Here is a 27417-nt window from a genome sequence, read left to right as displayed (position 1 = left end):
GGAATTCAAGGGCAACGTGAATTTTATTTTGTAATTGAAGAATAATGCTGAAAATGCCTGGTTTTGGTTGGTGCTAGCCACATGGCTCGGACTAGTTTCTCAACCGTTATACATAAAATCACAGACACAAAAGATCCTTCTTCCAAAAACAGATTCCTGGAGAGAGCAAAAGAACAGAGGGAAACTGTATTTGATTTTCTAAAAAGTCTATCTATTGTCCAATTAATTTTGTTTCTTAGGCCTTTGGCCATGCTAGCAAGTAATTACTTTTATGAATGGTAAGAGGACTACTAAATACTTAGCATTAATTGAAGTTTCAAAATCGCTTAAAACACACACACACACACCCCTCAGTTATCTTGTTTTCTAAATTTGTTTCTTCTGGCTAGATACAGAGCCAGGTGCAAGGTGACCAGGTGCTTAGTCTCGGGACTGTCCTGGCTTTCACCTCGGCTCTCCAGGCGGGCCTCTGAATATTCTGGCGGTTAGAACATCTATTCCCCCAGACTCACAGATGCTGCTCTCCCCCCACTGGCTCTGCACAGAACATCATTATCTTTGCTGAGCTTCTGTCTCTATGGCAATAACAGATGGGAAGTGCTGTGGAATTATTCATGTTCACACAGGCAAGCAGTCAGGGAGCGGAGGGTAGGAGGTGGGAGAGGGGCATGACCCGGGAGCACGAAGATGGGGGCCGACAGGAGCTGGGGCGGGGGCGGTGATGAGAGGTGAACATTTGTTAGACCTATCGTGGGGGAAAGATGGGAGAAAAATCTCCGAGCACCCAAGTACTCCCAATTGGACAGCTGCAAATGTGGACCCAAACATGAGTAAGCCCGAAGCGGTAAAATAGAAACTGGGCGGAAAAAAAAAAAAAAAAAAGGTGGGGGTTGGGGGAAGCGCGGCCGCCGAAGCTTGAGTTCCCTAAGTCTGCGCAGTGCTACTCGCTGCGCTATTTCAGTTCCTGATCCTGCGGTGGGGTGGAGAAAAGGGGATTTCTCGGTGTTTCGAAATGTGACGGACCAGCTCCACGGAGCTGAATATTCGAACTGACTCCTGGGGACGTCGGCTAGGAAGTCCCCCCACCCGCCCCCTGCCGCCCGCCCGGGGTGGCAGGCGAAAGCTCTAAAGTGGTTATCTTTCTCCACCTCCCAACGTCTCTGGAGGAAAAAAAAGAAAAAGAAAACCCTGAAAACCCCAAGCCAGAGCGCTCGGTGAATGAGATCGGGTCACTTCGGAGGGCGAGGGCAGGGGGGCCGCAGGGTCTGCCCCGGCGCTGCGCAAACCGCGGCCTCCCCGGCGATGGCGGCCGGCGAGGCCACCCCGGCGCGGCCAGGCGGGGCTCAGCGCCGGCAGCTGGCAGGGCGGCCGCGGCGGGAGGCCCCACGGGGGCGAGGGGCCCCGCGACGTCTGCGCGCCAGCCGGCCGGTCGGCCGGCGGGGGAGGAGGGGCGTCTGCGCGGGGCCGCCGCCTGCGCGGCGGGCGCACCCCGGGGGTCGCGGCGGGGAGCCGCCCGCAGCCACCTCCGGGGCGGGGCCGGGCGGCCAGCTGCGGCCGCGGGGGTGGGGTGGGGGTGGCGGCCGGGGCTGACCTCGGGCGCGGCCGGCTGCCGGGGTCGCGCCCAGTGCAGCCCGCCGCGCCCTGCCCCCCTCTCCCCGCTCGCCCTCCTCCCCCCTCCCCGGCCGCGCGGCGGCCCCAGCGGCCAGGGCGCCCCCGGGTCTGGCCCGTCTCCACACGGCAGCGGGCGTGGCGGGGGCGGCCCCAGACAGCCGGCTGGGCGACTCGGGGAAGGAAGGAGGGCGGCGGGGGTGGGGCGAGGGAACATCCTGTCTGCGCCGGGCACCGCAGACAGCGCCGCGCGCCAGCCGCCCAGACGGCGCGCCGGGCCAGCCGCGCGGGGCACGCGCGCGCGGGGGGGGGGGGGGCGGGGAGGAGGGAGACGGGCGCACGCGCGTGCGCGGCGGAGGCGCGCGCCCCCGGGGGGCCGGGGGGAGGGGGGGTGCGGGAGCGCGCGGCCCGCGAGCGGCCACAATAGGCCAGACGGCGCGCGCGCCCGAGGGGCTGGCTGGCGCGGGGCCGCGCGGCGCCGCTGGCTTGGTTCCCTCCCCTCCTCCGCCCGCCGCCCTCGCTGTCCCCCGGGCGGCCGGAGACGGCGGCGGCGTCTGCGGGAAGCCGTGTCTCCGCAGTGACGTGGGCGGGCCGAGGGCCGGGTGACGTCAGAGGCTGTGTGTAGCGATGTGTGTGGGGTTCGGAGCGGCGCCGGCACAGCGAAGGCGGCGGCGGGCGAGCGGCGGCGACGGCGGGCACAGGTGCGGCCGCAGGTCGCGAGGGGACGCGAGGGGCGTGCGGCCTCGGGGGACGCCGAGGCGGCGGCGGCGGGGGTGATGGGGGTGATGGGGAGGCCACGGACCCCGTGGAGCCTCCCGGGGCGCGGAGGGCCGGAGTGCGGCGTCCGGGATGCGTGGGGTCCCGGGCGGGGTCGCGGGCACGGGGCGCGCGGCGGGGGGTCCCACGGGGGTCCAGGCCTCGCGGGTCCCGGGACGGGTCGGCTGGCGGGGGACAGCGCCGCACTTGACCCGAGCGACCTGGACGCCGGTCATCGCCGCCATCCCCCGGCCGTCTGCGCTCGGCGGGGATGCCCCGGGCTGGCCCCGGCTCCGAGCGGCCGGCGGCGCGGGCTCGCGGGCTTCCGGGCTTGGCGCCCGACCTGCCCGCGCCCCTCGGGGTGCCACGGCTCGGGGTAGGTGAGGGGGGTGGCGCAGCCCTGGGGCGCCGAGGTAACCCCGGAGAACTTCCCGCGGGCCGGCTGCGTGGGGGATTTCCACCGGCGGCCCCCGCAGTGGGGCGATGTGGGGAGGGCACTTGGGGTGATCCCAGTCTCGGGTGGGGGTTGGGAGGACTCCTCCCCCGACTTCCCTCTGCCCCCTCGCGCCTCCCCAGACGTCCGGAGTCCCCTGCGTTCCTGTCCCCGCTCCTCCGGGTGAGGCTGGGTGGGTGTCCGCGTGGGCGCGGGGCTGTGGGGCGCCCCTGGTCGAGGTCATGCCTCCTGCCCTTTCCCTTGGCTCGCCTTGGCTGAGGTGTCCCTGTAGTGGCGAAAGTCACCGTACGGCGGCTAGATGGCTTTCGGCGGTAATCCTTTGGGTTTGTGTTAACACAAATGGCTGGGAGTTTAGAAGGCAAAGGTTTTTATTTATCGGCTTTTACGGGGTTTTCTTCCCGGAGGGAAGTGGAGGAAGACTCTCTTTTCCCCACTCTGCCTCCATTTGCATTCTTTGTGAGGTCTGTCTGCCTTGTGCTTTTTTGTCCCGGATTAGTCTTGCTCAAGGATGGAGATTTCCAGGCATGGAGTCTTAACAGCTTTTGGCTTCCATTAAGCAATTTCGCTAACCTTTTAAAGGGAAAGTTTAATTTTTTCCTTCGTTTCAGAAAGATAGCTTATATTGACTGGATGAATTAATCCACTTGAGACTAACTTAGTTACATATGGTGGGTATATTAACATGTAGCTGCTTCTTTTGGAGAGCTGAAACTACAGTTTTTTTTTTTTCTTTAGTGAGATAAAATATTTTTTAATTAAAATGGCATAGTTCAGAAAGCCTCTGGTACTGAGTTTTGTTTATTTGTATTCTAAATTTGTACTCTTCTTCGTTTGGAGGGATGTTATTTAATGCTCCTGTACCCCCTTTCTGGGTTGCTTCCTATGTAAATGAAGTTTTTTTGAGATAACTGGTGTTAGATTGAACGAAATCACTCAAGTGTTAGGCTGGTAAAGTGAACTGAGTTTAAGATTAAGAACTGTTTTAAATTGACCCTTTGGCCTCTGGAGCAAATTCAATTGTAACTTTCCCCACCCCTTTCTCTTCTTCCAGGTCAATTAAAAGAAGAACTGTAATTCTTGAAGATAACTGGGCAGGTTTTTTTTAATTATAGAAGTTGAGGTGAAGTGGAGGTTTGGACAAGTCTTCAGTTTGTTGACACAGCAGCAGACCACCGTTTTCCGTGAAGCTACCCTCACCCCTTCTTTTTTGGTGTCCTTGGCAAAAATTAAATGTTACATCATTGTAACTCATATTCAGTGTGGTTCTAGGATACAGTAATGGCGTAAACTTCCACATGCTCTGCTTAAAAGACAGAACCACCAGACTCAGCCACTACACTCAACCCTGGGCATCTCGAATTGAGAAATTAGCCTTATTTTAATACAAACATCTGAAGAACCCAAGAGAACAAGATTGTCCTCAGAAGTCAGCTTATGATTAATATTCTTTATTATCAGAAGCAAAATGAGAAATTTTGTGGTATTTTCGGTTATATCCTAAGGTATAACTAAACCAAAACCAATTTGCACAAATCTATTGAGTAAGAAAATTCATCTTCGGAAAGTAAACATTTTTTAAGGGAGTCATAAGTATTTGTATACATTGCCCCTTTCTCTTCAAATTAGCAACTGGGTGCAACATGCCAATTGTAGACTTAATTATTTAAAACACCAGTGTAGCCATGGAAAACCTACAGTCCAATTTCTCCTTAGTTCAGGGTTCAAGTAAAAAACTGAATGGAATGGAGGATGATGGCAGCCCTCCTGTGAAAAAAATGATGACAGACATTCATGCCAATGGGAAGACGCTAACCAAGGTGAAGAAGGAACATTTGGACGACTGTGGAGACGAAGCAGTGGAGGCCGATGGAGAGCATGCTCAGCGGAACTGTGCTTCCATTCATGAAACTTTACATTTAAACCCCAGTCTGAAACACACACTGGCGCAATTCCATCTAAGTAGTCAGAGCTCTTTGGGGGGACCAGCAGCGTTTTCCGCTCGCTATTCCCAAGAAAGCATGTCCCCGACTGTGTTCCTGCCTCTTCCGTCTCCTCAGGTTCTTCCCGGACCTCTTCTCATTCCTCCTGATAGCTCCACAGAGCTCACCCAGACTGTTTTGGAGGGGGAGTCTATTTCTTGTTTTCAAGTTGGAGGAGAAAAGAGACTCTGCTTGCCCCAAGTCTTGAATTCTGTCCTCCGAGAGTTTTCACTCCAGCAAATAAACACAGTGTGTGATGAGCTATACATATATTGTTCAAGGTGTACTTCAGACCAGCTTCATATCTTAAAGGTCCTCGGAATACTTCCATTCAATGCCCCATCCTGTGGGCTGATCACATTGACTGACGCACAAAGACTCTGTAACGCTTTACTGCGGCCACGGACTTTTCCTCAAAATGGTAGCATACTTCCCGCTAAAACCTCTCTGGCTCAGTTAAGGGAAACCGGCAGTGCCTTTGAAGTCGAACACGAGTGCTTAGGCAAATGCCAGGGTCTCTTCGCACCGCAGTTCTATGTGCAGCCTGACGCTCCCTGTATCCAGTGTCTGGAGTGCTGTGGCATGTTTGCGCCCCAGACGTTCGTCATGCATTCTCACAGGTCCCCCGACAAGAGAACTTGCCACTGGGGCTTCGAGTCGGCCAAGTGGCACTGTTATCTTCATGTGAACCAAAAATACCTGGGGACACCCGAAGAAAAGAAACTGAAGATAATTTTAGAAGAAATGAAGGAGAAGTTTAGCATGAGAAATGGAAAGAGAACCCAATCAAAGGCAAGTTCCTTTTTTTGGGTAGTGATTTTGAATAGTGGTAATGGTTTCTTAATTTTGTGTCTGTCGCTTGGTATTGTGAAGGTAAGTCATGTAACAACAGAAACCCATGAGCGTCATGCTTGCGAAGTTTTAGCCATAATGTCTTTTTCTGTATATTTTCTCATCTGAGAGAACTAGAATCCTTCCCATTTTACAGGTAAGAGGATGAGTCTCAAATGACATTTTCTAAACTGGGAGGCTTTGTGGCCTCTTTGGCCGATCTCTTCCACACATCCTGCTTCTTGCCTAAATCTGTTGCCTAGGACTCAAAATCGTTTGCACTTTGGTGTTCTGTTATCTCCATTTGCAAATGATACAGCTAGCTCAAACTGGTCTGTCTGGTGGTAGGCACAGAACTCTGGCTTTTCCAAGCTACACCAGTGGTTTTTATGCTTGGAGATTGGGGAGTGACCTGTACTCAAGTCAAATTAAGACATTTAGCTGAGTAATTTGGTACTAGTAACCAGGATTTTGGGGTTTTTTGTTTGTTTGGTTTTGGTTTTTCAAGACACAATTTCTCTGTAGCCCTGGCTGTCCTGGATCTCCTCCCTCTGTAGACGAGGCTGGCCTGGAACTCGCAGAGATTTTTCTGCCTCTGCCTCCTGAGTGCTGGGATTAAAGGTGTGTGCCACCACTGCCTGGTTTAGGGTTTTTTTTGTTTTTTTTTTGTTTTGTTTTTTTGTTTTTTTTTTAAATATATTTTATTTTATTTTAATGTGCATTTGTGTTTTTGCCATGGGTGTCAGGGTCCCCTGAAACTGGAGTTACAGACAGGTGTGAGCTGCCATGTGGGTGCTGGGAATTGAACTCGGGTCCTCTGGAAGAAGAGTCAGCACTCTTTACCCCTGAGCCATCTCTTCAGCCCCTAGGGTTTTGTTTTTAATACAAAAGAAAGGAATGCTTTTGAAAAACTGTGACACAGAAGCAAAATAAAGGTTATTTCAGATTAACGAAATATTACTATAACAAGCTATCGGCCAAGAGATGTTATACATTACCCTTTCCACAGCATTGCCTGGCAGGCTAAGATAACTAATTAAGATTTGAATGCCTGAGTGAAAGACAAGGTTTGGAGTGGTAAGCTTTGATGTGACTCTATCTTTTTCTGCTTGGTTTAAAATGAGTATGTAATATACCTAGTACTCTTTAAAATGTATTGAGCATTACTTTGGAGCTGTTTTTTATGTATAATTTTATTGAATTCTTGTGACAGAAGATTGGCCACCTTTTAAGAACTTTAAAGTTTTCAACTATTTAGGTTTTTTTTTTTTCCTCATTTGAAATACCACTTTCTATTTACAGAAGAAAGTTTATTAACTAACTCAAGGTTGTTAACAGCAGAACTAGGTAGGCTTAAATTGTAATTTAATATTGGGTATTCTGTGCTTGTGCTTTTGAGGGAACTTCAGTGTCTTCTGAGGCAGTGGTTTGCTCAACATGGAGAGAATTAAATTTAGACTTTTCCTTAGGGTACCTTGCTGCTTTCCCAAAAGTTATCTCTGAAATTGCTTGCTGGTGGGCACTAGATAAGTTTTATTCTTCAGAGGCAGTGTTAACTGGTTTTAAAGCAGGATTGACTTGATGCCATTACTTCAGAGTGTGAAACTTGCCTATAGCTCTGTTCGTGCAGGGCTGGAGTTCCTGCTCAGAGATCTGTATTTGAAAGTGAAGGATGCTCCCTTTGGTACTTCTGTCTCGCCCCAGCTAATTAGGCCACTACCCTTAACATGTCTGACGGTGGCCGTAGTGCTTGCCAGGGACTCCTGCTCTGGTCTTCGCTCCTCTTGACAGGCGTTCTTAGAAGCGCCTGTTCTGTGCTTGGGTGAAGCCATCGGAGAAATACGGCTGCGTTTAGCTTGAAACTGCCCTTCCCTTGGGATACAGAAACAGACACACTTCCCTTTGGTTTGGGGAAGGCGTGAGAGCTCCCTCCTTTTAGTTTTGTTTTTCTCAGAGTTTGCTGGAGGTTTTGTACCACGTTGTTTCCACTTTTACATGAATTGATGGAAGTTAGGGGAATTTAAGAAAATTCATCAAACCTTTTAGAAAAAAAATTGAGGTTTGTATTTAACACCTGCTTAAGCAGTTTTTTGTTTTTTTTTTTCTTTTTTCTTTTTTTGGTTTTTTGAGACAGGGTTTCTCTGTGTAGCTTTGCGCCTTTCCTGGAACTCGCTTTGGAGACCAGGCTGGCCTCGAACTCACAGAGATCCGCCTGGCTCTGCCTCCCGAGTGCTGGGATTAAAGGCGTGCGCCACCACCGCCCGGCTGCTTAAGCAGTTTTTAAAATGCTGTTACTGAGCGTTTGAAACCCTCCTCCTCTAGACATGGAGAGGTGGTTTTGAAGGATCTGTGAGGGAAGTGACTTGGGCTCTTCCTGTCCGATGTGGCTGGTGTGTAACTGGCAGCTGCTAGAAGGAGCTGAAGGAGCTCTGACTTCCAGGCTAGACAGTTCCCCGGAGCAGCAGAGGCTCATTTGAGGAACAGTACTGGAGCGTAGCTTAGCACATGCGTTCCTCTGAAGTCCTTCTGGACCCCACGAAACCGGGAAGGCAGTAGGGTTGGAGAGCCTGTGTCAGCATTCTGAGAGTCAGGGAATTTGAGTTGTTGCTTGTCAAACCAAATGGATGAGGAAGCTCATTTAAAAAAATCAAGTCTTTTGTTTAACACAAAGACTGTGCTGAATATCTTAACCTTCTATATGAAGGAAATTATATTCAGTGTGACCAGTGTAATTTGATATGGTTTATGTGGTCAAAATACTGGTATGGGATTAAAATAAAAAGAAACCTAAAAATATAGGCACTTGTTGGAAATCTAGCAACTTATTTTAAAGGCCAAAAATATATTAGTAAAGATCAACAAGCTACTTATTTGCATAACTATTTAATTTGCATAGTTAGCTATATTTAGATTCTAAGATAAAGTGAGATAAGGTTAAGGGTTCTTAGAGGAGAACTAGGTTTATTTTTTGTAGAAACTAAAATATTTTGGACCCTTTCTAAGGTTGTCAGAAATATGCATGATAGGTCTGGGCTCATAGTTCAGTTGGTAGAGAGCTTGCCTGACCTGCACAAAGCCCTGGGTTTGAGCCCAGCACTGCGTCAGCCTGGGGTGGTGATGGCACCTGAGTCCCTGTATTTGGGAAGTGGAAGTAGGAGTGTCATCCTTGGCTAGAGAGATTGAGGGCTGCATGAGACCTTGTCTCAAAAGAAAAAGGGCATATAATCCCGATATGCTTGGGTTGCACTATAGAATAGGTATTTCTGATGATAGGGTTTTTTGGTGTGCTTTTTATTTTAAAAAATGGTTGTTGTATTTTAGAATGCGTAGCTAATATGCAAAAATACTGTTTTCCTAATTCTTTTTCACCTCATAAGTTGGTATTCAGACAGCTAAGAATCAGACCAACTGAGTTTCTGCTTTTAGAACAAGGCTAAGCAAGTACGCCATTGGCAGATAAACCTGAAGGGTGATGCTTAACACTATTTTCAAGCAGGTAAGAAGAGGTAATTTTTAGTTAGCTGATAACAGAATTGTAGGGATTCTTCACTGTAACACTGGACGGACCATCTCTAATTCACTAGTTAAGAATGGTGTATGCCAGGCTGGAGAGAGAAGAACACTGGTTGCTCTTATGGAAGACACAGCTTTGTTTCTCAGCACCCACATGGCAGCTCACAACCATAGCTAACTCCAGTCCCAGGGGATCTAAAGCCCTTTTCTGGCCTTTGAAGGCAGCAGGCACATAAATATATTCAAACAAACACTCATACACATAACACATAAAAAATTTTTTAAAAGGGTGGTATATGCCCTTGAAGTTTATTAAAATAAAGATTTCTAAGTCAGACTCATCTACTCTTAGCACAATAGTATAGTTTTACTTTATGCAACTAAGGGAATATTGGTGTTTAGGTTATCTGTGATGCAGACAGATGTCCGAAGGATAAACAACTTGAAAGTCTTTCCTCCTGCTTGGTAAAGAAAGTACTTAGCTTGTGTTAACCCCAGGTTGAGCTACAGTTCCCCCTCCCTGAAAACAACATTAACATTTCACTCCTTTAGTTCTGCACTTTTTTTCTTCAGTGATCACTGGAACATATTTCTCCTCTCTTGCAGGGTGCTGGATGTTTAGGAAACATGTTTCTTGCTTGTTATAACCCTAATGATGTAAGCAATTTTTTTAATATTTGGTATTCATTAATTTTTTGGTCAAACCCAAGGCCTTGCCTTTGCTAGGCATGTGTTCTACCACTGAGGTAGGAAACTTTCCTAGCCCAAGGATTTTTTTCCCCAAGATGGGGTTTTTCTATGTAGCCCTGGCTGTTCAGGAATTTGCTCTGTAGACCAGGCTGGCATAGAACTCAGATCTGCCTGCCTCTGCCACCTGAATGCTGGGATTAAAGGCATGTGCCACCACCACCCAGCAGAATTTTTTTTAAAATAATGGCTTAACCTTTGAAAATGTCTATAGTTTATATATACAACTTAGTATAATTCATCAAATAAGGGAATGAATGTGAAAGCATTTTGGAAATTGAAAGCCCTTTTGTATAGAAATATCAGATGGTGTTGAATGATTACTGAAATATTAATATGTATATGGAAATTCCTCCCAAACATCTTCATTTACCAAACATGTGAAACAGGTCTGTCATAAGAAACAGAACTGATAGACTGCAACCCAAGCAGGTATGTGGATTGGTTCCTTGGAGATGGTGCCCATTTCCAGTCTGGTTGAGATCACCTTGAGATTTTGGACAATGGAGCCCAGCACAGACGTGTTTGGATTGGTCAGAGTTTGTTTGGTACACCGTTTTCTTGGACAGTGAGTCTTGATAGGGAGTTTATAGTGATGAGTTTTCAGAGTTTATTTTAATAGTAGGGGTTCCCTGATTTAATTGTAAAGTTTTAGTATGCTTTGGGAATAGTACTTCCATGGTTTTAATAAAAATAGGATGTATTAATTTTTTAACCTGAAATGGAATTGTTAGTGTTTTTTTTTTAAAAGACATACTAAAATAAGTTAAATATTGATTCTTTTTATTTTGAGTTCCTTTTCACTACAACTTTTCATCTGTGTACTTTTTCTCATGTGGGGCTCCATGAGAGAAGTAAGCCCTGCAGAGATTGCCCAGGGAGCTGGCTTTGTCAGTTCTCCTGAGAAGAGTGAAGAGCGTACCATCCCAGTGTATGGAAAAGGGTTAGTTCACATTAGTTCACCTCATACAGTGAGTGGAGAAGGAAGAAGGTAAGAGCATGAAATCATTTTAGTAGGTCATTAGCATTTAAAAAGCCAACATAAAATAGAAAAAAATAGAAAATTTGGGATATTATACATAGTAAGGCCAATTTTCTTTTTGTATTGATAGTGAACAGTATTTGAAGGCCCAAATCAGACCATTTTTTTTTTTTTTTTTCCGAGACAGGGTTTCTCTGTGTAGCTTTGCGCCTTTCCTGGATCTCTCTCTCTGTAGACCAGGCTGGCCTCGAACTCACAGAGATCCGCCTGGCTCTGCCTCCCGAGTGCTGGGATTAAAGGCGTGCGCCCACCACCCGCCCGGCTCAGACCATATTTTTTAAATGCATGTGTTCAACTAAGATAGAAAAATAAAGCTTTACATTTATTTTTAATTTTAAAAGAACGGGGACAAATGGAGTACTAATAATAAGAGGGTAGATGGAATGCAGTGATATTAATAATAGCAAATGTAAATGATCTAAACACCCCAGTTAATGGCCAGATTTACTAGATTGGCTAAAAGTACCACAATTATGTACTACTGAAAAGAAAACCATTTCAGGGGCTAGAGAGATGACTCTGGTTAAGATTACTGACTGCTCTTTCAGAGGACCCTGATTCAATTCCCAGCATCCACATGGTTGCTCACAACTGTCTGATAACTAACACTAACTCTAATATCTGATGCCCTCACACAGACAGACATGCAGGCAAGACACCAATGCCCATAAAACAAACAAACAAACAAACAAATAAATAAATAAAACGATTTCAGATATAGAGTCAGTGGAGTTAAAAGTTGAAGCATGGAAAAAGATGGCACCTCTGAAATCTTGCAAAGAATTATTTTGGGTCTGGAGAGCTGGCTCAGAGGTTGGAACATTTACTGCTTTTGTGGGAGACCTAGGTTTGGTTTCCCACAGATGGTGATTTACAGCCAGTTCCACATTACCCCTTTGCCCTTCTGGTACCCATCCATCCCATGCAGAAAGCCTTAGATTTATACATGTTAAACATTTTGACAGATATTTCAGCTAAAATATGGTTATGGCATTGAGATTGCTACTTTTCCTAGCTGGCTTCAGCTGCCAGGGTTGTCTGAAGGAGTCTCAATTGGGGGATTGCCTCAGTCAGTTTGGCCTGTGGCTTGTCTTTGGGGCATTTTCTTTATTACTAATTGATGTGGGAGGGCCACCCCTGGGCAGATGTTCCTAGTCCTTAGTGTCCTAGTGATGGAAGTGACTTGGAAGAGAAAGCTACATAAACCCTTTCTTTAATTCCCAAGTTGCTCTTGGTCGGTGTTTTGTCACAGTGACAGAAAACAAACGAGCCCTCTGCTCAACTGTCTGCGGATGTGGCTCAATGCTGGATGCTTGACTGCTGTGTACAAGGCCCTGGGCTTTGATCCCAAGCAGTTGGGGGAGGGGCACCACATTGATGTTTGTAGTTTCCTGTGTAAAGTTTATAGCATAATTACAGCATAAAATGTTATTTTCTTAATTTCTTTGTTAATTCCTTGACAAGAGTTTTTTCTTTTTGGTTTTTCGAGACAGGGTGTCTCTGTGTAGTTTTGGTGCCTGTCCTGGGTCGCGTTCTGTAGACCAGGCTGGCCTCGAACTCACAGAGATCTACCTGGCTCTGCCTCCCAAGTTCTGGGATTAAAGGTGTGTGCCACCACCATCTGGTTCTTGACAAGAGTTTTATCAGTTCAAGTTGCAAAGGAGAACTGGGTTACTAACCACCCACATGAAGTGTAAGATAATGACTACATATTTATTACAGTAGTAGCCTTTGCTTTCCAGCTGGGCTTTGTTAGCTGTGTGGGGAGTGTGCTCTCAGTGTGAGCAGCAGGCACTAATGTCACTCCTAGATCCATGGAATCAGCCCTTGATAAGTTAATACAGGTGCTTAGCTCGTGGGGCTTCAGTCTTGCGTCAGGTTCATTCTCAAACAAGGAGGCAGATACCTAAGCCTGAAAGCTCCCGAGTCGCTGTTCGCTACCTGGTAACAGTTTTATTCCTGTGGTTGACAGGCTCATTCACTGTGTGCTGGCCACTCTGAGGGAACTGGATACCATCTGAGGGATTGGGTTTCTCTTAGTAAAAGTTGTTGGCAGCTCTTGGGCAGGAGGTGCTTTGTATACTTCTGAAGTCATTTATTGACCACGTGAATGTCTTTGTTATATAGAGTATAAAGACCCAGTGCCAGGGGTGTCACTTCATACCAAGGAGGTATTTCTTAAGCAGTAGTGTCTAGGTTATCTAGTAGTGTTTTTGGTAAGGTTGCTGACCATTTATGTTGAATGTATTACATCATGATGTGCATTTAATGTGCATTGTATTTTTTTTTTTATATATATATAAGCATTCCATTAAGACTGTTAAACTTACTGGCTGGTGTACTGTCTTGGAACACAAGAATTTAAAAATGATTATTATTTATAGCATTTTTTTAACCTTTATGTGTGTGGGTGTTTTGTCTGAGTGTGTGTCTATACATCACTTGCATGCATGTGCCTGCAGAAACCAGCAGAGGGTGTCAGACCCACCGAGACTGCAGTTACACGTACTTTACCGTGTGGGTTCTGCAAGAGAAGCCAGTTCTCTTAACCACTAAGCCATCTTTCCACCCCCATTTGTAGCCTCCTGTCCTCAGACAGGGTTTCACTGTGTAACAGCCTTGGCTGTCCTGGGAGTAGCTCTGTAGACCAGGCTGGCCTCGAACTCAGATCCACCTGCCTCGCCTCTGGAGTGCTGGGATTAAAGGTGTGCACCTGCCTGGCATATCTGTAGCATTAAAAAAAAAAAAAATTCTGCTTTTAAAAGATTTTTGGGGGGGCAACAAGATGACAGTGGGTAAGGGCGTTTGCCATCAAACCTGATGACCTGAGTTTCAGGCCCACATTGTAGAAGGAGAGAACTGTCTCGTGAAAATTGGCTTTTAAAAACGCGCGCTCACTCACATTCAACTCACACACACACATTGTTGTATTTTAAATATGGCGTGGGGGCCCCTTGGCGGGTGGAGCCAAGGGGCATGGCGGAAAGTCACTCCCACTATGCAGATGGTGCTCAAAGTGAAGTTTTATTTTTTAAATTTTTTATTTATTTTTTTTTTTTGGTTTTTCGAGACAGGGTTTCTCTGTGTAGCTTTGCGCCTTTCCTGGAACTCACTTGGTAGCCCAGGCTGGCCTCGAACTCTGCCTCCCGAGTGCTGGGATTAAAGGCGTGCACCACCGCCCGGCTCTAAAGTGAAGTTTTATTAAGGGGGAGAGGGAAGGGAGAAGAGAGGGAAAACGGGGGCGGGGGCTGAGGAAAGAAGAGGAGGTACACACCAACTCGGGGAGGGACTTTTTCTTAAAGGGGACTTGACGCAAGATGACGTCAAGGATGCTGGGCAGCCCAAGGTATTGCCTGCTTATTGGCCGGGTCCCCAAGGGGTGGATCTGAACGCTAACACATAGTTTCATATTCTAAATGTAAAATCATTAAAAACTTTAAAAATGTCTTACTTTTGATTTTTATTGGGGTTTTGGAAGTCCCACGAACATTTTAAAGCATTGTCCCATTTTTTTAAAAAAGATAATCAGTGTTAGTCACTACAAATTAAAGAGTATAATATTAATCTGATGTTATAATTAAAATCGAGCATACCACTTAAAAGCCAAGTTTATTCTCGAATGTAAGTCTAATACTCAAAAAGACTTCAGTGCAGTTGGAATACAAATAGCTTTGAGCAGGCGGGTGTGCTTTTGTATTTAAAGTGGTACCAAAAATTCTTTTTAAAAAATGAAGTCAGTTTCCCAAAATTGTGTCATTGTGAAACTATAAGCATGCATCATTTGTTAGGCTATCTAATTATGCAAGGACTGTGTGTATAAAGTATCAAGTTAAGATGCAGAAGGTTAGGGAAACTGAAATTTTTTCCCAAGTTTTATTTATTAAAAATGAAATTACTGAATATTTTGGAATCCTTTAAACTTTGCTTTCATGGGTGTTATTTTTGGTGTCTAGTAGAAAAAGAACCTTTGGATTGAAACAATGTATTTGAAATTTTGCTTGTGTGTGAAAGGGTGCCATCTGTTCATTTTGAGGTAGACAGTGGTGGGGCAGGTCAGCGGTGGAAGCGTTTTAAAACAGAAAGACTGCCTTAAACTGCTAAATGATGTCTTTCTCTGTCTACCAACTGTAGAGTGCACATTGTTTTAATGTTTAAGTGCAGAAAGGAGTAAATTGTCCACGTTGAGTGGTAAGATAAAAGGCTCCCATTTTGATATCTAATTTGTTTTTCTGATCAGGAGCATTACTGCTTCTCCGTTTAATTATATTCTTTTTTCTGAAAACCTAATTTGTATGTTGACACAAATGTAAGCTTAGGAGAGAAAATCTGGCGTGTCTGTGAATGTTTCGTTTTGTAATGTGTGCTTAATTGTTTTTAACATGTAGTTAGGATAATCTGTTAGATGTGTTTATGGCTTACCACAGCATTTTAGGCAAAATTAACTTGCAGTACTTTATTACTGCTGGCATTGTGCATTTTCTTAGGATTTGTATTTTCATTTGTACATCTGAGAAAATGCAACCAAACATGTTCAGCTCCCCTTGTGCTTCGTGCAGGAGAAGATGCCAGATGTGGCTGTCTTTGGAGTTGGTGGTCAGTAACCTTGTACTACTCCTTCTTTGTCCTGGCCTCCTCTCCTCTGTCGGTGCTGGAGATTGAACCCACAGCCTCACAGACGCTAGGCAGATACTCTGCCATGAAACCATTGCAGCTAGCTCTTTGCCACAATAACTGTACAGTGCTATCCTGAATTACTGAGCTACCCCGTCATTCACAATCACTCAACAAATACTGCATGGTAGGCATGGTGCTAGGCATTGAAATACAAAAGCAAAAATGTGCTTGACCTGAAGTTACTGTTCAGAATCTGGATAGCCACTTACTAGGGTGAAATTGGGAATGTAGACATTGGCTAGAGGCAATACAAGATAATCGTTAAAGGGAGTATTCTAGTTAGCTTCAGCTGTCTGCTTGACGTAGTTCAAGTTATCTGAGGGACCTCACTTGGGGCATTGTCCAGATCAGATTGGCTTGTGTGTGACTTACCTGTGGGGCATTTCCTTGATGGCTAATTGATGTAAAAGGTCTCACCCCACTGTAGGCAGTATCAGCTATAGGCAGGAGATTGTGTGCTATATAAGAAAGCTAGCTGAGCAGAGGTCAGGGAGAAAGACAGTAAACAGCCTCCTTCTGTGGGTGTCTGCTTCAGTTCCTGCCTCAAGTTCTTGTCCTGACTTCCCATAGTGATAGACTACTAACTGGAAGTGTGAGCCAAATAAATCCTTTCCCCAAATTGCTTTTAGTCATGGTATTTAGCACAGCAGCAGAAAGCAGTCTGTGACTCTGTTGGTTGATTGATGTGAGAATAGGAAATAAAGAATAGAAATGGAGAAATTTTTCTGTGATTCTGTTGGTTGATTGATGTGAGAATAGGAAATAAAGAATAGAAATTGAGAATGAATATTTATAAATAAACAAATGTAGCTACTTAAGGTGATGTTTCAGAATTAGAGAAATTGCTGAAATAAAGGCATCACCAGGCACGATGGCTGAAGCCTTTAATCGTAGTACTTGGGAAGCAAAGGCAATTAGATCTCAGAGTTCAAGGCCAGCCTAGTCTACATAATGAGACACTGTCTCAAAAATAAAATTGAATATCACACAAGTCAAAGTAGAATTTTGAAATGAACTTACAGTTGTTAGATTCCAAGTCAGAGTTTTTGAAAAACTTTTGCAAGCTATTCTGAAGATTTCAGATTCCAGTATCTGGACTAGGAAAACCTTTTTAATATGTGGTTCACTTGAGTGATTTTTAACTTTTAAAAGTAAGTCTGAAAATGATTTAGTGGGCAGCATATCTAGAATTGTTTAATATATCAGACCAATTAAAGAGATTTTTTAAAAAGTGAGTTTAACCAAAACATTTAATTTAATTCACGCTGTCTTAGATTCCTGTGGTTTGTTAATTTACTGATGCTCATCAACACCTCTTATCAAATGGAGCTGCAATGCCAAGTGTTTTGTCTGTTAAGCTGCTCTTTTGAGAATCACGATTTTAAAAAAATATAAAAGTTTTGGAAATAAATGTGCCATTTGGGTCTTTTTAACTAGTAAGGCTTATTTCTTTCTGCATATGAATATTTTGTTTGCATGTGTAGATGTAAGTTCACTACATATGTGCTTGGAACCCTTGGAGATCAGAAGAGGGTGCTGGATCCCCTGGAACTGGAGTCACAGATGGTTGTGAGCCTCTGTTTTGGTGTTGGGATGAACCTAGGTTGTCTGCAAGAGCATCCAGTGCTCTAACAGCTGAGCCATGCTTCAGATCCCTAAAGATGATTTAAGATGAATGGAAGTATTTCAAAAAGTTTAGATCTAAGTAGTATACAGAATATAATTTGATGATGTCATCTGAATTCAAGACTTAAATACTAGTTAACCATAGTAAGTTAAAGTACTGTGTGAGTCGTACACAACCGAACTGTAGTGAATGGCTTGCCCTGATCTATGCTAACACCCTCAGATTGTCTTGCTCTATAGCAATTTTCATGTTTATATTTTATAATTCTCTTTTCTCTCAGCTTGTCAGCTGTCTGTGGACATTTCTCATTTAGTATTTGTTGCCAGAAGTCAGTTCTCCTAATCTGCTGTAGGCTGAGAAACTGCAAACAATTGATTGGTTTACTTTGTAAATAAGTGGTTGAGTCTGCCCAGATTCTGAATTGTGATGTTTATTTGAATCTTATGACCATTTTACCAGCTTTGTAAAGTTTTCAGAAAAAAAAAAAAAGGTCTATTCACATAGAAGTCTTCAATGGATAACCAACTCTTAAACCCCTTTAAAGTATTCTTTTCTTGTGATGGCTCAACAGTTAATTGGTTGCTCTTCTAGAGGACCTGGGTTTGATTCCCACCACCCACAAGGTGGCTTACAACCATCTGTAACTCTAATTCCAGGGTATCTCAAGCCCTCTTCTAGCTTCCACAGATAGTGCATGCACATGATCCACAGACATACATGCAAGCAAAATATTTATACACATGTAAAAAAATAAAGATTAATTTATAAATATTCTTTACCCCTATAATTTTGTACTTATTTGTATTTCAAATTCCTCATCCAATAATTGTTAGAAAACATACAGATCTCTCAGCAATACAAATGACCATGTTTTCATTTTTTACTTTCCTGAATTTTAAAAGTAGTATTTATTTATTTGGGGGAGACCATGTACCATGTCATGTGTGGGGGGGTCAGTTCTCTTCTTCCACTGTACGGGTTCCAGAGGTTGAACTCAGCATCTTGGGCTTAGTGCCAAGTCTTTTAACAGACTGAGCCGTCTCACCCAGCCTTGCTTTTTGTTTTTCTTTTTCAAAAACTTTTTTATTGGCATTAAAGTCATTTCTGATTGTGAAGTTGTGTAAAGAGTGCTTATTCTAGGAATTAGTCCTTCTGTTTTTGCCTTTTTTTGTTTTGGTCACTGGGCTGCTTGTCTGGTCTATCCAGAGTTTCTTCATTTACATTGGTTTTCTCCATTAGCAAGATGTCTCCCACTCCAGCCCCCGGACCATTCGGAGTTGATTTGACTTTTAATAAGAACTGCATATCTTTCCTTTGTGTTCTTTCCTAACCTAAAATACTGGGACATATAAACCAGCTTCCCCGGTTCTTAGTGTTGGCGACCATCCCTTGCTTGGGTGAGGGACTTTTTATGTGTGGTACTGGAAACTGAACTCGGAGTCTTGCGTATGCCAGGCAAGTCCTCTCCACTGAGCTACAGCCACGTTCCTGTGTTTTCACTGTGAGGTTCTCCGTGTACTTCTGAGTTGCAGATGGGGTCGGAGCCTCTCAGGCAAGAGTTCAGGGAAGTCTCCAGCTGTCCTGTTAGGCTGGCCTTCCTTTAACTCACTTTCTTGGATCTGTCAACATCCTGTCTGGCATCTGCCTCAGTCTGGCACCTTTCAGCTCCTCTTTCCCTTTTCTGTCACGGATCCTTGCTTTCTGTTTTCCCACAAGAGCAGGGTAATGACTGTAATGGAATAGGTGAGGAAGGTGAAATATAAAGCAAGCCAAAATAAGGAAGATGCTGGAACCATAGATAATTCATTCTTTTAAAGTTGTTTGAAAGTGTGAGTGGGGATAATGATCATTCTTAATGGAGGGGGACATTTATTAGAATTAAGCAGAGTGTGTAACATTTTCAGCTAGTAATATTTATGAAATCACCGGTTAACATCCCCCTGTTCCTTTATTTATGGGTGCTTTTAAAAAGCTTTTAATATGAGGCATATGGTTTACTGATTCTTATTAGCAAGCACAGTAGTTTTAGATTGAATTGGCCAGAGTACTTACTGCTGTAGAATAGTGTCTAGTTAAAATTCTGGAAAGTGCTATGCAAGACTGAGAGTAGAGTTGCTCAGTGCTGTGTGTTTTCAGGGTCCTGTTCTATTATCTGAAATCAATTCCCCAAGTATGAAATGGTTTCTGTTAAGCCATGTCATTTGAATGTGCATATTCAAACTTGGGACCAGGTAGTAGCAGTCACTGAGCTTCAAGGATGAGACATAGCCCTGTGGTAGAGCACTTAGTAGAGATAAGTCTTAAAAATATGATACTTGGTCAATGGCCCTGCCAAGTGGGCATAAGATTAGCTTCAGGGTGGCTGTGAAGCCCAGTGGTCGGCATGCTTTTCTATCATGGCCAGGGCCACACTAGACAAATTCATCTTTCCCCTCGGTAACTTTGCTTTCCGTTGTACTCCTACAGACAGACACACCATCAGGAATGGAATTGCCATCCTGGTACCCGGTTATAAAACAGGAAGGTGACCATGTATCTCAGACACATTCATTTTTACACCCCAGGTAAGTGAGTTTTCATTTGTTTGTTTGCTTGTTTGAGATTCATTTATTATCAGCTATCTGTTAGGTACGATTCTGGGGATTAAAACTTAAATCACTTACCTTTAGGTTTCCTTACTAATTAATTACCTTTGAAGATGCAGAATTGTTTTAGACAAGTACATTAGGATTGAACACACTTTTTGCTTGTTTTTAATCATAGGGAACTTGTTTAGCTGTTTTGTTAGAAAAAAATCAAAGAGTCTAAAATGAAATGAACTATAAATTGTATTGAATATTTGCAATAATCTTTATTAAGTGTTTGTTTTTCTAGAAATATAAAATTTCTACTTTGAATCAATTACTTTTATTTACCTTTAAGAAGTAAACTGACTCTTCAAGAGTGTGTTACTTTGTTTTTTTGTTTGGAACAGGTTCTCATTAGATAGCCCTGGCTGTCCTCCTTAGGTAGTCCAGGCTGGCCTTGAACTCATGGAAGTCTACCTGCCTCTGCCTCCTGAGTGTTGATTAGAGGTGTTCACCCCTGCACCTGGCCATACTTTGATAATTTTAAAAACAAATGGTTTTGAAACTTGGGAGATTTTATAATAACCACATCCTTAACTATCCAGTGTTTATATTTCAATAAAAGTGTATCCCAGCTGTTAGTCTTAGCTTTATAATTCACACATGCACACAATTACCATCATAGAGTTTCCATACAGCCTTCAGGGTACACTGTAAAACCCTTGAGAGGTTGTGTGTGTTTAATTGGAAAGCAGAATACTGAGTACTCAGAAGCAGAGATAAAGACTGGTAATGTAGGTATCCTGCACAAAGAAAGGGAGATGTCAAAGGAGATTAAAGTGTAGGCCAGGGTTAGTTAAATGGCCATATCTTTTCATGGAAGGTTACTTAGATTATAGATTAAACTATGTAAATATCTCAAATTTATTATGTAAGGCTTGCAGATAACCTACTGAGTAATTTTATGTCAACTTTGAGAAAAGTCGGTACTTTCAGTTTTAATTTTGTATAGTTTAACATTGCTGTTTTATTAAGAATTTTAAGAGCTTGCTCTATGGGATTTGTACTGGCTGGTTTTGTGTCAACTTGACATAAGCTAGAGTCATCAGAGAGGAAGAAGCCTCAGTTGAGGAAATGCCTCCATGAGATTCAGCTGTAAGGCATTTTCTCAATTAGTGATTTATGGAGGAGGGCCCAGCCCATGGTGGGTGGTGCCATCCCTGGGCTGGTGGTCCTGGGATCTATAAGAACGCAGGCTGAGCAAGCCATGAGGAGCAAGCCAGTAAGCAGCACCCCGGCTGTGTATCAGCTGCTGCCTCCAGGTTCCTGTCCTGATTTCCTTTAGCCAAATAGACCCTTTCCTCCCCAACTTGCTTTTGATTGTGGTGTGTCATTGCAGTAATAGAAACCTTAACTAACACAGGTTTTGATGGAAGCATTGCCTGGTAGCTGGGCAATAGTTCAAGAATGTCTTCTCTCTGTGAGGCGGATAAGAAGGTCCCTGGGATTACCTCATTGATTCAGCCTCACTGTCAAACATTGCTTACCTGTGGGTAAGAAAATAGGTGCCCAGAGTAGCCTACATCCTCTTCGCTCCTAGCAGCAAGCCTCACTGAAGCGGAGCTGTTGAGACGCTCCATGAAGAACTTTATGCCTATAGTTATTTGTGTCTTGAGACAGGATCTCACTGTATAGCCTGGGGAAGCATGCTTGGGAAATCACTGTGTTGCCCAGGCTAACTTTAACTCATGGCAGTCCTCCTGTTTCAGCTTCCAGGTCTTGGGATTATAAATGTGAGGGACCATAGCTGGTGTTTCATGGTTTCAGTTCTGAGGTGCTTTTGAGGGAAGAGGAAGAGACTCACTTTTTTTTTCTTCAGTATCTTTTTAGTGTTTTGAAATTACTCTCCAAAAAAAAAAAAAAGATCCCTCAGAATTTTGTTGGCCTTAGTTCACTTTTTTTTCTTCAGTATCTTTTTAGTGTTTTGAAATTACTCTCCAAAAAAAAAAAAGATCCCTCAGAATTTTGTTGGCCTTAGTCCCCCCCCCCCCCCCCCAGGGTTTCTATGTGTAGCTTTGCACCTTTTCTGGAACTTACTTGATAGCCCAGGCTGGCCTTGAACTCACAAAGATCTGCCTGGCTCTGCCTCCCAAGTGCTGGGATTAAAGGTGTGCGCCACCACTGCCTGGCTGCTGTCCTTAATTTAAGCGCTGACTTTTTTTCTAAGAAATCTTTTCTGTGACCTCCAGTCTTTGTCTTTTTACATTGATTGTTTAGTAGCATAGAATTGGGTTTATAGAAAGATGCCACATCTTAATTTATGCGTAAGCATGTTATATAATGTGTGTTTGGTTTTTCCTCTCCGTTTTCAGTTACTACTTGTACATGTGTGATAAAGTGGTTGCACCGAATGTCTCACTCACATCTGCTGTATCCCAGTCTAAAGAGGTTACCAAGACAGAGACAAGTAAGTTCCTCTCCAAACAGTCAGAAAAGCCTCATGGTAGTAGTAAACATCAAAAAACAGTGTCTTACCCAGACGTCTCACTTGAGGAACAGGAGAAAATGGATTTGAAAACAAGTAGAGACTTATACACTCGTTTAGGTAAGTATTTAGAAGTTCTATCTTTAAAATCAGCTAGTTAAAAAACACGTTTAATCAGTATTTTAAGCCTTTTCTATTTAAGGTAACTCCCCCCCCCCCCCCCCCCCCCATAATCACAGCTTTTACTTTAAAACAGTTCTAACTTGGAAAACTCGGTGATTTCTTTACACCTCAGTGGTGAGCTTTCTAGAATGAGGCAGCCTGTGGAGGCTGAGGAAAGAGGGAGTGCATGGCTTCAGTGCAGATGACTCTCACTTGCTCCGTGCTCTTGTTGGTAGAATTCTTCAGCAGTTCCTTGTCTTGTTTTCCGACTTTGTGTGAACTGAGATGCCGTTTACCTGATGTTAAGTATTTGACATTGAACTTGTGGTTCAAGAGGTGCAGACTGGGGCTGCGGACACAGTAAAGCAAGGCAGACAGATGGCAGTGGCGCAGGTGCTGGCTGGTATCACAAAGAAAACCTGTGTGTGTCCTGTGCCTTTAAAAATGCCGTGGGCCACTGGAGAGCTGTGCACGTGTCTGCTGCCCGATCGGTCCCATTGAACCTGTGGCTTTGCTCAGGGCCTTGCAGGTGAAGTCCTCAGCCTCCTGTATTCGAGCTGTTTATGCTGTCACTCCGTTTCCTCTGAATTGAACTGGTGGTGATAATTCACGTATCATTATATTTGCATTGTTTGGTTTCCTATTAATTAGATGGCTCAGCAATTAAGAGCACTTGTTGCTCTTAGTGAAGACCTGGGTTTGATTCTCAGCACCAACAAGGTGGCTCACAACTTACCTGTAACTCTAGTTCCAGGGGGTTTAATCTCTGCTACAGGAACCATACATATATACACATGATATACAGACATACGTGCAGGCAAAACACAAGTGCACATAAAAACTAACTCTGAAAAACTGTGAGGTACCTTTGACATACCATAGAACTTAAAAGTGTGTGATTCATCTGTCTTAAGTATAATAATGTTGTGGAAAGCGTCACAACTGTCTGATCCCAGAGCATTTTCATGGCCCCCATTTGAGTCCCTGGCACCCTCTGGCAGTCACCCCATTCTCCTTTCCCTTTGGCTCCTTGTTTGGTCTAGTGGATGTGCTTATTCTGGACATTTTAGATCAAAAGAGGTTGCAATTTTACACTGTTCAGTTTGTTTAATTTGCCTTCTTACTTCAGGTGTCATACCTAAGAAAGCATTGTCTAGTCCAAGGCCAGGAAGCTTTATACTTAATGGTTTCAGCTCTTACAATTAATTCCTTGATCTAATATTTGGGTCATTTTGAGTTAATAGTTACACCGTTTTGCTGGGGGCGGGGGAAGTTCGAGACAGGATTTCTCTGTAGCGTTGGCTGTTGTGGAACTCACTCTGTAGACCAGGCTAGCCTTGAACTCAGAGATCTGCCTGCCTCTGTCTCCCAAGGGCTGGGATTAAAGGCATGTGCCACTACCACCTGACCTTGAATTAATATTTATATACTGTGGGGAGTCCCATTTCTCTTTTTGTTTGTTTCTTTACATGTTAGTATTGCTGTTTTTGTCAAAAAGATTGTTCTTTCCTGATCGGATTGTCTTGGAACAATAGTAATGGCAATTGATAAAAGTATGGGTTTATTTCTGGACTCTTAAGTTCTGGAGAATTGAGTTTTTGAAACAAGATCCTCACTGGTAGCCCAGCCTGGTATTGAGCTTGTGGTCAACATCAACCTCCTGTGTGTTTGGATCACAGGTGTATGTCACTTACCTAATTCCTGGCTTGGATTCTGAGTTTTTTCATTAGCTTTTTAAGTTACCATACAGAGTTCTAGGGTCCATTTTATTTTCATACATCCATGTCATTATACTCTGCACTAACCATAGGGAATGCTTCAGAGAATGCATGTCATCCCTGCTCAGAGGCCATGTCTAATTCCGAATCCTTCTGCTTTCAGCATGTATGCTGTTGAAGTGAGCACTTGGACTCTGAATTCCTTTTTGCTGATTTAATGTCTAGTCTTACGTCACCACCAGAGTTTTGATTGTGTATGTATGTACAGTGTGTGGTTGTGTACATGTACATGTATACATTTGTGTGGGGGGGGCATGTGGAGGTTAGAGGACTACTTTGTGAGTGGGTCTTCACCTCCCACCTTGAGACGCTCTTGAGGTTTGTCTCTTGAGCTTCTGGACTCCTCTGCATCTGCCTTTTTGCCTTAGGAAGGCTGGGGTTACAAACGTGTGCCCCTGCACACAGCTGTATTAGGGTGCTGGGACCTCAAACTCAGGTGTTCACACTTCGGTGCCAGGCACTGTGCCAGCCACACATTGTGAGCCCTGTAGCTTGTAGGAAGAGTTGAGGCTGGGGCTTATGAGTCCTCCAAGTTGATAACTGTTTTTCTAGATTGTTTGAGCAAATCTTGAATTTCTCACGTTTCAGTATGAATCTTCGAATGAGCTAGTTGGTTTCTGCGAGAATGGGCGCTGGGGTTTTGATGTGGATTACACTGAGCAGGTTAAGTCTGTAGTCCGTGAACGTGGACTTCTGTCTTCGTGTGTCAGCTTCTCTGCGATCGTCACTGTCTGCAGTGGCAACGCCTGTTAATCTCTTCCCTAAGTGTTGTTTTGCTTCTGAATTGATTGATAAATGAGTCACTTAGGGATTGTTCCAGTGACTTTTTACCGTTGGTATTAATCCTTTTTTCTTCTTCTATTTCTTCCCAAAGATCCACTGATCTCAAATAGCTCTATGAGTAAAAAGAAGTCTGAGTCTCCTGTTTGCGGCTTAGTGAGAGGCATCAGCAAGCGTGCTGCTGAAGCTGTCTCCCCGTTTCTGGTCAGAGATGGTACTTGTGAGGATGACAAGGGGAAGATCATGGAAGAAGTGATGAGAACCTATGTAACACAGCAGGAGAAGCTGAATTCAATTCTGCAGAAGAAGCAACAGCTTCAGATGGTAAGTTGCCTTAAGAAATAGTCATTGTTACAATAGCTTTTCATGATAACAAAGTCAGAATGAGATACCGCAGTGGACTCAGGGTGGTTCGGTTTTATACTAAGAAGCAGTTCTTGACATCAGTCACTTCTGTATACACATGCTACCATAGCTGAGCTTTAGATACCTTGTGACTTACTTTTTCCTAAGGGGATGGAAATAAAGAACTGTGGCTCTATGTTACAGGAAGTGGACATGTTGAGCAGCTCAAAGGCGATGAAGGAGCTCACTGAGGAGCAGCAGAGTCTCCAGAAAGAACTTGAGTCTCTGCAGAATGAGCATGCTCAGCGGATGGAGGAATTCTACACTGAACAGAGAGACTTAGAGAAGAAGCTGGAGCAGGTGATGAAGCAGAAGTGCACCTGTGACTCCACCTTAGAGAAGGACAAAGAGGCTGAGTACGCGGCCCAGGTGAGAGTGTGGGGGGCCAGTCTGTTGGCGTGGCGTGGCGTGGCGTGGTGTGGCGTGGCGTGGCGTGGCGTGGCGTGGCTGCTTGCTGCTGAGGAATGCCTTTTGCCAAGCCAGGCTGGCCTTCAGGAGGGAAACTGGTTTAAGCACAGCTGTATATCTCCACTAAGATAGTTCTGTTTCTCTCTCCCACCCTCCATTCCTCCCTACCTCCTTCTCTTTCTCTCTCTCCCCTCCCCTTTTTTGGTGGGGGTGTGGGGAGAGGGTATCAATTTGTAGTATTGCCTCTAACTCACAGAGATCTGCCTGCCTCCCAAATGCTGGGATTTACGATGTGTACCACTACACCTGCCTCCAATAAGATTTTTGAACCTTGATTATTTTCAGTTTTAATTGGGATGCTGTAATTTGGTTATCTCAATTACTAATGTCTGGTACTCTCTGTATAAAGTTTTGCATCTTTTTGGGCTAGGGATATAGATGAGTATTAAACACCTGCTTGACATGCATGGGACTCTGGGTTCAATCTCTAGCACCACAAATGAATAAACAAATAAATAGAATATAGTTTTTTTGTTATTTTGATATAGTAAATGAGCTTTTATTCCAGTTAGCAAGCATGAGTAACTCTGTTACTACGATCACAAATATGAAGATGAGCACATTGACGCAGCAGCTGTGGAGAGGGTCGGGGTGACGCTGTAAGCCTTTGTGAGAGTGTGTTGCACACTCGTTCCTTTGAGACTCCTATTCCTACAGTTCCCTAGCATGTCGGATGTCAGAAGTACTAGGTGTCCTGAGATATGTATGAAAACAGTTCATTTTGTAAAAAGCGAAGACAGTTTGTTTTGTAGCCATGGTAAGATGATGAAATGGGAAAACCAAAGTGATGGAAAACTAACAGTCTTTAAATCCTACAGTTGGCAGAACTGAGGCAGAGACTGGACCATGCTGAAGCGGACCGGCAAGAGCTCCAGGATGAACTGAGACAGGAGCGGGAGGCGAGGCAGAAGTTAGAGCTGATGATAAAGGAGCTGAAGGCGCAGATGGTGAAGTCGGCCAAGACCACCAAGGAATAGGAGCTGGAGGAGAGACGCGTCTGCGTTTGGTGACAGGGCTTTGTGTCTGTCGCTTGCTTTGGACATTGAATTCTGTCATCTTACTTTATCTGCATGAAGATAACAGATACTCTGTTCATTTGTAGGGCAGCAAAGTGAAGAGATTCTATATTAGTACATAATTTTTCTGTTTTCCAAATGAATGAAAATGTATGCTTCTTTGTTCTTTTCCAGTCAGCTTGGTAATGATAGCCTGTGTAATTCCAGCTGTAGACGGTCTGCCTGTCTTTCTAAGGCAAGCCTAACAGTTACATGCTTTTCAAAGCTACACTTGTGGTGGAAAATAGCTGTGTCAGTTCTGTTGTGCATATTTCAGGCTCGATTTTTAGATACGGTGGTGATGTTTGTGATATAGAGCTACTCAACTCTGTATCTTCCTTCTCATTACAGAATATCTTATTACAGAATCTTTTTTTTTTTTTTTTTTTTTTTTTTTTTTTTTTTTTTAGGTTTTTTTAAGACAGGGTTTCTCTGTGTAGTACTGGCTGTCTTGGAACTCACTCTGTAGATGAGGCTGGCTTTGAA

The 27417-nt window shown here is 44.2% G+C and overlaps 2 protein-coding genes across 3 annotated transcripts; one reads left to right on the top strand and one right to left on the bottom strand.

Moving 5' to 3' along the window:
* Nucleotides 1-608: 608 nt before the first annotated feature.
* LOC131912839 (proline-rich protein 36-like) lies at nt 609-4171 on the bottom strand. The gene is made up of 3 exons (XM_059265087.1): nt 4156-4171; nt 1234-3161; nt 609-806 (listed from the first exon to the last, which is right to left on the bottom strand). Exons 1-3 carry the CDS (start codon nt 4169-4171, stop codon nt 609-611), a joined length of 2142 nt encoding a protein of 713 aa, XP_059121070.1.
* On the top strand, nt 2117-27322 carry Skil (SKI like proto-oncogene). Of its 2 annotated transcripts, none has more exons than XM_059265300.1 (7): nt 2117-2309; nt 3870-5589; nt 19698-19795; nt 22171-22265; nt 25098-25327; nt 25553-25777; nt 26695-27322. In XM_059265300.1, exons 2-7 carry the CDS (start codon nt 4501-4503, stop codon nt 26851-26853), a joined length of 1896 nt encoding a protein of 631 aa, XP_059121283.1. In that variant the 5' UTR covers nt 2117-2309; nt 3870-4500; the 3' UTR covers nt 26854-27322. The 2 variants fall into 2 exon arrangements, with proteins under 2 accessions (XP_059121283.1, XP_059121282.1); XM_059265299.1 differs by having other exon boundaries at nt 22171-22403.
* Nucleotides 27323-27417: the final 95 nt, after the last annotated feature.

This window comes from Peromyscus eremicus, chromosome 6 (genome assembly GCF_949786415.1).
Source record: "Peromyscus eremicus chromosome 6, PerEre_H2_v1, whole genome shotgun sequence".
NCBI lineage: Eukaryota > Metazoa > Chordata > Mammalia > Rodentia > Cricetidae > Peromyscus > Peromyscus eremicus.
This window is presented reverse-complemented; position numbering and strand designations above follow the sequence as displayed.